General features: G+C 40.0%; 1 protein-coding gene across 2 annotated transcripts; it reads right to left on the reverse strand.

Annotated features, from left to right (window-relative positions):
• Positions 1 to 1365: 1365 nt before the first annotated feature.
• Positions 1366 to 11334, reverse strand: Prp5 (pre-mRNA processing factor 5). Of its 2 annotated transcripts, none has more exons than XM_022831868.2 (12): positions 11154 to 11334; positions 9917 to 10113; positions 7786 to 8120; positions 7273 to 7667; positions 6642 to 6890; positions 6291 to 6431; positions 5989 to 6160; positions 5395 to 5589; positions 5065 to 5240; positions 3652 to 4787; positions 3307 to 3445; positions 1366 to 3072 (listed from the first exon to the last, which is right to left on the reverse strand). In XM_022831868.2, the coding sequence occupies exons 2-12, from the start codon at positions 10105 to 10107 to the stop codon at positions 2818 to 2820; spliced, it is 3384 nt and encodes a 1127-aa protein (XP_022687603.1). In that variant the 5' UTR covers positions 10108 to 10113; positions 11154 to 11334; the 3' UTR covers positions 1366 to 2817. The 2 variants fall into 2 exon arrangements, with proteins under 2 accessions (XP_022687603.1, XP_086824114.1); XM_086967988.1 differs by lacking the exon at positions 11154 to 11334 and adding an exon at positions 10583 to 10722.
• Positions 11335 to 11695: the final 361 nt, after the last annotated feature.

The raw sequence follows: 11695 nt of genomic DNA on the forward strand, positions 1-11695 counted from the left end.
TCTTATTCCAGGTATATGGTTGGAAAAATGGAATGCCAGTAGAATGTTACTCTGCTTCCCAATAGAAAATTCGATTGTTGGTTGATGGTTGGTCGATCAACGGGATAGTTCTTGCAAACATACTTCTTGGATTTTGGCAACAGGTTGTCACGTAAAAACATGTAGTTTAACGCAAGGCATTGCATACAATTGATTGTATTGCATTACGTCGGTCTTTCAGCTTCTACCACATTTCCAACACTATATTTATTCCTGTAGTGAACTAAGGTCGAAAAAAGTTCACAGATTGCCCATTTTACGGTTTCGTTGTTTTGCGACAATCGTCATCGATCCTTCCTTCACGTTCTCGTCTGTCAGTTTAGTCTGTCAAGCTGGGAAACATGTTGGAAAAAGCTGAACTACAATGTCAAAATAGTTTCTCATCATTCAATGAGAAACTATTTTAAAATCATTTTTCTCTCTGGAAATGGATTGTGTTGGAACAATTTTAAGATATTGTCAAGCCTTTTTTGTTCTGCCATATAATGGTGATGCATCAGGTCAAAACGCGATGAAACAGCAGTGATTAGTAGCACATCGAACACACGCAACCGAACTTTATTTTTTCTTTTTTTTTGCCTTATTTTGCCTATTATATCAAAACCAAGTGTTAAATTATCTATGAAAACCTTATATTGGCCATATCTAAGGCCTGTGTTAATTTTTCGGTGTTTTCACATTTTAGGACTTTTTGATTGCCCAGCGGTACGGATTGCCCGATGTTTACGTGATTTATATATCGCATAGGCGAATGTGACCTCAACAAGGCATGACATTTTAATATTTCACTTGAATCTTTTCGCTAGGGTTAGATAGGAATCATAATGGAGTCATGATTTGTATAGACAGTGTAATTTAGAATGCTAATAACCACTTCTATAAAAAATTTCTTCGCTTTAAGCTATTTAGACTCTAGTAACGCCTGACGCATCCAGTACAACTATCTACCTTTCCATCGAACTATTCCTGTTAATGCTGTTGTCACTTTCCTAACTGTAGTTATATGCAATGATAATATAGTAATTTAATTAAAATTTCGGTCAACCATAAAATATGCGTACAGTTACACGCATAGCAGTTAGTGAGATTGTACGACCGGATCTGATCATGATTTATTTTTGTCGTAATAGAGTATCTATAATTCTAAGTTAAAAAGCTATAGTTTAGGTTTCAATGAGAATGAAACCTTTTTAAAGCGCGCTCGAAAGGGTGTACTTTTTCCAATAAACAGACACTGATAGCTTAATATAGGTGCAAAAAACTACAGAAGAAAGCAGAGAGACCTTATTCCCATAAACTGACAAATTCCTACTGATAAAAGCGAGCTTATATTGAACAGTGAGTACTCTGGACTTTATTGCTTTAACCTTTAATACAGGTATATGAGAATATCAATTGTCACGTGCCGTAAAAATTCTAGACAGGTACACACCTCGCGGGAAAGAAAAACGATGTGTTCTCTACACACTCATGTGTTTTATGTCTAGTCAATTTCTGTAAAGGTAAAAGTACGACTTTAGCATTACCTGATCTTGGCGATAGACAATCTCCTGTATAACATGGCAATATTAGAAATTAAAGGCCAGCATAATAATTGCTCACTTTTAACGAAATAACCAACCTTGATTGCAAATATACGCAGTTCGGTATGTGCATCCGAGTACTATCGAATCTTAAACATAGCTCTTAAATCAGACTATGATGGTAGTGATCACGGTCTTCAAGATTCCTTCTTATGTCTACCTGTGCACACTATTTCAGAAATCTGTGGCACATATTCTACAATGCCCGTTTCTGCTCTCACAAAATAATGTGTTGCCCTGCTAAAGTGGCACAATATGTTTTAATAGAATTGTTAAGAGGCCAATGCTAGCCCATACACGTGACGTTTCGTTTTAAATTAAATTCATTACGATCTCTCAAGTAATGCATTTTCGAAGTTTAAGTGTTTGCTTTCTGCAGCCAGGCGTTAATTTGACAGTTGTAAGTTGAAAAGTTTTGTTCAAGGAACTACAAGTTAGAAAACTAATACTCATAGGAAAATTCTATCGAGGTTGAATGAAGGTTCATAAAACACTATACAGCTAATCTAGCTGAAGTACTACATTAAGCACATAAAGGAGAAGTTTTTTTTATAGTAAATTCATTGTGTTCGAAACAATGCCTTATTGAAATTTATTATCAATATTTACTGAATTTCCTTATCAGCCTTGTTGTGTTAAATGGGTTCGGTTAAATATTAAATATGATAACGTATATTACCTGAAAGAATCAATGAGAGCTGTCTTGATATCTTATACACGCCGCTGGCTGCCTAACGCTGATGTGGAACTGAGTATCACACAAAGATAACAGCCTCACAATTCGTACGTAGTTTTTAAGCAGCAGCCTTGTAACGCTAACGGCGTAAAATAATTAACTACTTTAATTATAACTAATTGAAATTATTATGTGCATAGGTACATTTAGTAATTTCGAATCGTCAGAACAATACATATGTGTTGTTCACATTACTTTCTTTTGACGACGTGTCATTGTAATATGTTTGCTTCGAGTAACGCGATGCTTAACTTAACGCTGTATAAATACGCTATACTATCAGAGTTTATACGCGTGCTATATTCTGCCAGACTTTTCTTTGCAGAAAAAGAAATAGGTTCATCTTTTCGGTAATACACATAATCAATGTAACGTTAAAAGATGACTTTTTAAGATTTGCTTCTACGGTCCACATCAGCACATCAAGCGCGTAGCTTGACGAGCTTAAAACTTTCATTTTTAAAGGACTTTGTAGCGCCCTCTATTCATAGGCTGGTACGATGAATGCTGCAATTTGACGAGCTCCTCTTTGATAAGACGCACTATCTCTGACTTCGCCTTTTGGACGGACATTTCGTCGTGGGATTCGATCGCGATAAACAGTTTGCGTTCGCCCTCCGGTGGTTCTCGGCCGGGTGGGAAATACGTACCACGAACGGTCAATCCTGCCTCTGAGTATTCGGCGATCTGTGCGATAGCCTCTTTAGACGTTACCTGAAGGTGACAGAGTGGTGTTTTAGTCTTATTTAGCATTGTAGCAGAGTGCTGCAATGTCCGACTCGTCTCGTTTCTGTTTACCTCTCAGTGCACCATTAATATGATTTCATATGTATGCATCTTAGACTCATGAAATCGAATTCTCGAATCAAAATTCGAGAGGCACTACATATAGCTAAAACGCTAGCCGTGCTCGTTAGTAACACTACAACACAGTAATCGTCAACTAACCTTCCATCTTGCTTGCTGTGGAAAGTCGTTGATTTCGAGTTCCTCCTCATACTTCCTGAATGTTGTTTGTTCACTGGTAATCAAAGGATCTGATTCTCCACTAGGCGTATAGTTAAGCTTGATGTGCAGACGTTCCGCTCTGAAAAACGTTTAAAACGCCAGCTATTATCTTCGGTAGTAGTAGTAGCTAGCTTTTCGCTATCTTAGGTCCACGTTTTTCCACTTATTTAGCAGATATCGAATATTATTGCTACCGTTCCTATGGCTAGGTAAAACGCATTTGCCCATTCGAAATCTATTTCGCCATGAAAATAAGGAAAAAAAATTAAATTTCACTGTACTCACCTCTGTTCAGCGATACTGCGAGCTATCTGAGCAGCAATACTGCTGTTAGGAGCGGCGCCTCCTGGACGAGGTCCATTAGGATCATCCGATCGGTTCTCTTGGGAAAATTGTTTATTAATGCGTCTAGCCAAAAACTTCGCCTTTTCCAACGGATCTGTTGGAAGGACGGCAGGAATTATGGGTTGCGATGGGACCAGCGGAACACTTGCCTCCGCTGCTGATGGATGCGTTTGGCCATGCAGAGGGGGTGGCGGTCCTCCTGCGGGACCCTTTGTCTCAGTAACACGTTTTTTCGGGGCCATCATCGTCTCGATATCTTGATCAATCGAATCTTCCGCGTCATCATCATCCGAATCGTTCATACCTAGCATGGCTTTCTGGTACTTTTTCTTTTCGCTAGTAAAGTTTGCCTCGCTCTCATCAAATTTGAAGCCTTTGCCTGAGAAACCAGATGACCCTTTGACTTTCTTGCCCTCAGCTTCCATTTTCTCTTTATAAGTATTGAACAGCTTCTGAAGCTCGTCTGGTACCGGTGCTTCCGACAACTCAAGCGCCTTCAAAATGTCTACGGTGTACCGCTCCTGGTCAGGTGCAATAAATGTGTAAGCAAAGCCCTTGTTGCCTGCCCTGCCTGTTCGGCCGCAGCGATGCACGTAATCTTCGTAATGATTAGGACAGTCATAGTTGACTACGAGAACAAGCTGCTTCACATCCAGGCCTCGGGCCGCAACGGATGTCGCGACCAGAACGTTAAATTTGCCATTTTTGAAGTCGACGATCGTCGAATCTCGATCAAACTGATCGATTCCTCCATGGAGCACCGAACAATTGTATGATGCAGTCATGAGATCCTTGAGTAAAGCGTCAGCATGCTCTTGCTTGTCGACAAAGATAATTGCGCTACCCTGAGATGTGTATTTGCCGAGTATTTCAAGAAGCTTGAGGAATTTGTCTTCCTCATTCAAAATAAGAACGTGCTGCTCGACTTCCTTGCAGACAACTGATCTCCCGCCAACAAGTATTTCGATTGGCTTTAATAGTATTCGCCTAGCTAAAGCTTCCATTTGTCGGGGGAAGGTCGCTGAGAACATAACCGTTTGCCGATCTGGCCGAATGCTGTCAATAATACGCATAACCTACCAAGTGGAAAATTCAATAAAATCACGAGTAAGTTTAATTCGTGATCGACATGTTACTAAAAACAATAGCACAGCTCTTCTATCTACCATATCTTAAAAATCTCTAAATTATTAGCAAATAAATATGCTAGCTTCAATGTCACACACATTACTGCACCTATAACGGATATATGTTGTGGCAAAGAAAATTGTTTCTGTCCATACATAAGTTATTACTGGACATAAAAAAACGTGAAATTTTCGAAGGATTATTGACTCTAGAAATATTCCTTACTTGAGGCTCGAAACCCATATCAAACATACGATCAGCTTCATCAAGCACCACGTACGTGCACCTGCGCATATTCGTGACGCGACCGCTGTTGGCGGCCAACATGTCGATCATGCGACCCGGTGTGCAGACTATAATCTCAGCACCACGTTTCAATTCTGCTATCTGCTCCGAGATGCCTAAGAAAATAAATTAGACAGTATTTTTTTTGTACCACGTTAGTGAATTTTTATTAGTTTTCATTTACAATTATCTCTTTTCACCCGACTAGCCGTATATTTTTATATTTATTCAACTGTATCAAATAGTAAACATCTCCTTTTTATCGCTTACCTGTTCCACCGTAGACGCATACAACGCGAAGATTTAAAGCCTTAGTAAACTTTTTGCAATCCTTTGTGATTTGCATAGCCAGCTCTCTCGTGGGAGTCATAATCACTGCTATCGGGCCATCGTTAGCTTCGAGCGGCGGCTGATCCAGGATGTGCCGAAACATTGGCAAGAGGAACGCTAGCGTCTTTCCTGAACCTGACAACCGCAAAGAGTGCAAAATTAATTTATATTAAGCTTTGGAGGTTTATGTGCAACTAAAGAGTTAGGTATTTCTTGCCACACAGGAACTTGCACACAGGTGCCAGTATCAACGGGTACGGTACTTTCACATTAGCTCTATGACCTATCGCAGATACCAGGAGCGCAACGGAACAGCTTCTGGGTAGTTTGAAAAAATGTCTCTGATATTAGATTTTTTTTTCTCAAACTGATTTTTCTTTAAACTTTCTAAAGACTTTTATGAATGCGTTTAACTCAACACGATGTCTTTTTTTATGGGGTAAGCTTAAAGCAATATGATATTAACAATAAGCAAGTAGTAGGCTAGGTTTCAAGCGTATAAAGAGGCAATTCAAAGTAGTTTATTTCACTTACCTGTTTTTGCAATAGCAATAAGATCTCGTCCGGACATAATGGCGGGTAACGTTTGGGCCTGAATAGGTGTTGGCTTATCAAAATTAGCCCTCTTCAAAACATCTAAAACTTTCTTGCTGATTCCAGCTTGGGGCCAGGCCTTGATGGGCTTTGGGACGTTCTTACCTTTAACCTAAAAAACACTAAATTACGCTTAAGCTCACCGAAATTGTATTACTAGTATATCGGATAAGCCTCAGACAATGATCGTATAATGTATGATATGTATATTTATATTAATCTGATTTTTGGGCTCTACACACCGTAATACCATCCATCTCTGTTCGGAAAGCCTCCACTTCAGCTTGGGTCATTTGCGCAAGCTCAGGGACTTCGATATAGAAATCTTTCCGAAATGGCTGATACGTTATATCATCTAAACTGATAGTTGTTTGTTTCTTGATCTGGAAAAATAAGTTACGAATGAATAAATACTTTTAGTATTCTATCGACAAAAAAAACCAACCCACAAAATGAATCAATAATGAGTTGACCTCGTAATGCCATAAGGAGTGAATTCAGGCTGCTCATTTCAAACATATACCTGGACATAAAAAGTACACAAAAAAATTCTCTCAAGTAAATGACATGTGTTATACTAAGGTAATTATTACCTTTCCGAGCGTGGCGGAGGAATACGAATCCATTGCTTGCTGTAGATCCTCTTGTTCGCCCTCGTCGGAATATTCCAGACCATCTTCATTCTGTTCCATTATATCACCCTTTCCGGAATTACCGCTAGCACTTTTAGGTCGCCCTTTTTGCTTGCCAGTCAGTACTACAGCTTGGCCTCCCTTGATGCCGTGAACCAGGTTATTCGTTGCCGTCTGTGGTTTCGGAGCAGCTTTAGTGATAGCACGAACCTGACTCAAACAATGAACAAAGCAACACAAAAAGAATTCGTTTTTTTATCAAAGAAACGTATTACGTATGTCGGCTTATACTACCACGAATTTTATCGTCGACTTCAATATGCCTAATCTTTACTGATTAGGTAGCTTAAATGCACTTAGCATATAGCCAGCGACACGGAGAGGACTGTTTTACGTCCCAGGCTACATCTTAGTATAATATCGCAGAACTTTATACATGTATTCTTAAAATTTACGAACAAAAATCTAGGATCGATAGTCATAAATATTGGTATGTATGAAAAAAATGAATCCAAAAGGACTTATTATGGCAGGGTAATTTATACTACATGCAAAAAAGACAATATAATATTAATAATAATAAAACGCATACTTCTTTGACCACCTCCTCCATATAGGCGTCTAACGGGTCGACTCCATCATCGTCATCGTCATCTTCTTCCATTTTCGTTTCTTTTTTCTTCTTCTTGGATCTGTCCTCATCATCTCCGTCATCATTATTATCCTCCTCATCGGTATCAATAAGCGCCAGTCCCGGAGGGGGTTTATATGGGGTCTTTGCCGGTGGTGCAGGTTCTGCCGAATCGGAGCCCTCTTTGGCATTATTGTCGTTTGTCTTGGCGTCCTCGCTTTGCCGTTCCAATATTTCGATGGTATCAGTGTCCTCTTTCAACTTGTGGACCTCCTTCAATTTCTTTTCAGCACGCTCACGTTCAATACGCTCACGGAATTTCTTCATTTCGGCGTCGAGCTTCTGCTGCTTCGAATCTGACAGCCAAATGAATAGAGGAAGGTCTATAATTCTAGGGTTCTAATTATCCACCTATGTAAATGCATTTAGTAGTTATGCCTGTGTACTGATGATATCAGCAGAAGCATTACAAACCTTTATCGAGCAAGCCGAAGTCTTCAAGCACGTGCGCGGGTTCTTTCGGTGGAGCCGGCGGTAAAGGTACCTGCTGAAGTATGGCGCTGTTCGTTGTCACCGACAGACCAGCAGCATTGGTAGACGAGGGCATGGTTACCGGGGCGAGGATAGCCAATGCCGTTGCTACGGGGTCGTGCATTTTTGTCGCTTGCAATATTCGATCGCCGCTTCGTGACCTCGAGCGAGAACGACTCTTACTTCTCGTGCGACTCCGACGAGATTGCTCTTTTGATCGCTTCCGATCGCGCGAACGAGAGCGGGACCGACGTCTGTCACGACTTCGCTCACGGCGCCTGAAATAGATGGATGAAAAACACAATGTGCGTTTAAGCATGAAAAAAATTACAAAGAAAGACTTACAAAATCTCCTATTGCATCATATTGTTTAGAAGGTAATGGGAGTTTTTGTTTATCGCTTTGCTTTTCCAATTTCTCGTTTATTGGTGGCTCAATGGTACATAACGTTAGGAAACTATTCTGTTTGAGTCTGTCAGGCCCACAAGACTTCATATATTTTAGTTTAGACTACATATATTTGTACGTCAAGGGAAACAGAAGTAAATTTACCACACCGACTTTTCGCGAATTCAAGCCATAGCGGAAACAACCCCGAAAATGTGTCCCGTTTACGGATAGAACTAAATATCTGAGGAAAAAGGGTTGATCCTGCCTCCTTTTAGATAAAGGTTCAAGGCATTCCTCGATAAACTAAAAAAATCCAACAAGGTCCGTTTTTGAGGTTAAAAGTACTAGGTTTTAGCATGCATTTTCAGTAGTACCCTTAGGTATAGGGTTCTGATCGTACACGCCACAGTTTTTCCACGGTTTCTGCGGGAGCTTCTTGATTTCAGTACGAAGAAAATTATAAATGACTTACCAGATTTGCCCACCTGTGAAAACCAGATTCAAGGCACGATTTTGTCATCCGAAGAAAGCACTGAATACGGCCTTGTAGAGCTTTGTAACAATTTAAAAATTTAACCACAGTAAACGAAAAATTAGAAACGCGGAGCCGCAAATAAAAATAACCATTATTTTTCGAAGAAGCTAAATAATAGTAATCATTTGGTGAACCCTAAAATCGATTGAAAAGTAATTGGTTCATATCATTGTGCCCCCTGCCTCACTTCTCGATCTTAGTGAATAACAGTGTCAATTAAAGCGAGCCAACTTTTTATAGTTTCTACTTTAGACAAGCTCTTCTTGTTACTCAGTTGCGAGCCTATTTTCTCCCACAAAGCGAGTGAAGTGGTTGTATATAGATCCTATCTGCGTAATCGCCAAAATTCGTTTACTGGTTTTGAGTATTTTTGTGGATTCGCTTCGTTCAATGAACAAAACTGTGCGACAAAAAAACACTTTCGGTTGAAAATTATTCCTTTTACAAGTACCAATATTGCTTCATTGATTATCATCATGATGTTTTTGTTCGGTTCCTTTTCTTTCCAAGTCTTTACTAAAAACACAGACTTGAAGGTTGCATATGTGAAAAAAATTGCTTATAAACTGTTGATAAACGCGAACATAATAATACGTTGTAAAGCGAGAGCTGTTAATTGTGCTGTATCGTGAGCTCCTTTACGATAATGAACAGCACGTTTGTAAGTATATCTATTTTGAGGGTTCTTTCTCTTATCTATACGTGATCTTTACGTAACCCAGCTTCGGCTTCATTTATTTCATCGATGGCCATCGAAGCCCAACTGTTTTTTGTGCACGTGAGTTTAGTGATGACTCCTTTGTCGTCTGCTATCGTACATTATACGTTTGTTGACCAGCCTGATTTTCGGACTACAAGATGCACTAACTTACTTTGATATTTTTCTTCTACCGAATATATCATCAAGATGTATATATATATATATATAAGCTTGAATTATAACGTAATCTCATAGTCAAAAATTAAAAAAATAAACTAAAGCACATTTAATGCCATTCACACTACATAGGCGTGTAGTATCAAAAGCGCTTTATCCATTTTTGCGACCGCGCTTAGTTACAGTTATCTTCACATTAGCTAAATGGCAGTAGGTCTAGGTTCTTAATTGCTAACTACAGCTAAACGACTGACTCATTTTCATGTTCCTACCTGTCCCGACTCCTGGACCTCGAACGTTTGCGTTCCCTTGAACGATCCCTTCGCCTGTCGCGAATGTCCTTATCTTTATCTTTGCTACGCGACCGAGACTTTCTTTTCCGATCCCTTGAACGCGACCGTCGGCGGTCGCGTGGGGACCGGGAGCGACGCCTCTCGCGCGAACGCGATCGAGAGCGTCCCATCTTTTTCTGAAAACACATTTTGAAAACGGTACACATGTGCGGTGATGCAACAGGTGCGTTAATTAACTTTATGACGCATCCACAGGTAAGTATACTCATAAAAAATGTTGGTGGTTTTCATTTTTAATAAAACGTTGCAAACGCTATAAAGCCGTGCGAAGATCAAAAATAGCTTCTTAGAATAATTTCTCTTACAACTGAATAAATCTGATAAAGTTAAAGCAGCGACGAATGTCGAACAAAACCTTGCATGGTTTCTCTAACCTTGATCAAAATCTGCTTTTCTCTTTGGTGGTGGGTATCATCAGGTGATTCACACTTTGTAATTACTGACAGAATTAGCCCAACAGGTAATTTTAGCAAAAGAAGCTACATTAGTAACAAAGACTTGTTATGGAAGAGATATTTTTTACACAGATAGTCGAGTTCCATTTCGCCACAACTACCTTAGCTTCTAAAGATGTTACGGACTTACTATTGGACACCGTTTGCTTTTCACTATACAGAACTTCGTGCAACTAACGTATTTTTTATCAACTTATTCATCTCTTTTCTATCTTGTAGTTATCTAAACGTGAATGCTGAGCGAACAAAGCACCACGGGTGTACATCACCTTCGTCTGTAAAACCGCGTGGCAATGCTGGAAGCGCGCTTTATGATTAATGGATGGATTCTGCCATATAAAAATACCGACCATAATCACAAACGCCAAGGTTGACAAGTCACGCTTACATTGAATTAATAGAGTCGATCACAACTAGATTTTTGTTTACTGTGCTAGGCACTGGGTTCCTCTAAATGTAATTCAACTTCAAAGAGCATTTTAAGCCATATAGTTGGATAGTGTCTGAGCATACATTTTTTACTCTTTACTTAATAATCTCTCTGTTCACATTTTTAATTCATAAACACATCACCTGACTTGACCTGACCGGTCAGTGTCAAACTGTCCCATTGTACTATATTCCGTCTTGACTATCAAGCGCAGAAAGTGACAGCGGGAACTGCTACCAGAGGTTTTTTTTACAAGTCCAATCCAACCTACCTGATCCCCTGATCTTGTTCGCGGGCTTGTCAACGACAGGAGTCAAAAAAAACTAGTTAGTATTGTTCTGAAGATTGCTCTGCTTAGAGGAAGATTTAGAGGAACCACAACACAACTTCAGTTGTAGTCTTCATTTTCGGTCTGTGTGGTCTATGTGTACGGCTGTGAGGTCGTCGGCTGTCTGATGGGCTATGTATTCTGTGTTGGCTTCTCAAACGTTCGATCCATTTGTCGATATAAACATTCACTGCTGTCGCAATTTCGCCATTCGTCGACCGGATGGCCTTTAACTACACTGTGCCGGTAGAAAGCGCAGCAGGCCCTGAAAAGCGAGCCGCTTTTCCCTCTGGAAATCAAGAACCATGACGCGATACGAGCGACGCTAACCGAAACGCGGTTTGTGTCGACTACTGCGATTACCCCTGTACACTACTGCGGAAGCTATGAGGTGCGCGCACTTGGGCTTCGTCCTTACACAATTTCCAGATGTGTCGTCTCTCTGACCCTGTCTCATTCGCTTCGTACTGAACAAAAACTTTCTT

This window comes from Varroa jacobsoni, unplaced genomic scaffold (assembly GCF_002532875.2).
Source record: "Varroa jacobsoni isolate VJ856 unplaced genomic scaffold, vjacob_1.0 scaffold_36, whole genome shotgun sequence".
Classification (NCBI taxonomy): Eukaryota; Metazoa; Arthropoda; class Arachnida; order Mesostigmata; family Varroidae; genus Varroa; species Varroa jacobsoni.

What these genes read in the sequence shown, in the direction of transcription:
- Prp5 (XM_022831868.2), bottom strand. Translation starts at nt 10,107, where the DNA reads ATGGGACGCTCTCGATCGCGTTCGCGCGAGAGGCGTCGCTCCCGGTCC. An exon ending in TATTGCTATTGCAAAAACAG is followed by an intron (nt 5,590 to 5,988) that starts GTAAGTGAAATA and finishes TGCGGTTGTCAG; the next exon opens with GTTCAGGAAAGACGCTAGCG. An exon ending in ATATGGGTTTCGAGCCTCAA is followed by an intron (nt 4,788 to 5,064) that starts GTAAGGAATATT and finishes TCCACTTGGTAG; the next exon opens with GTTATGCGTATTATTGACAG.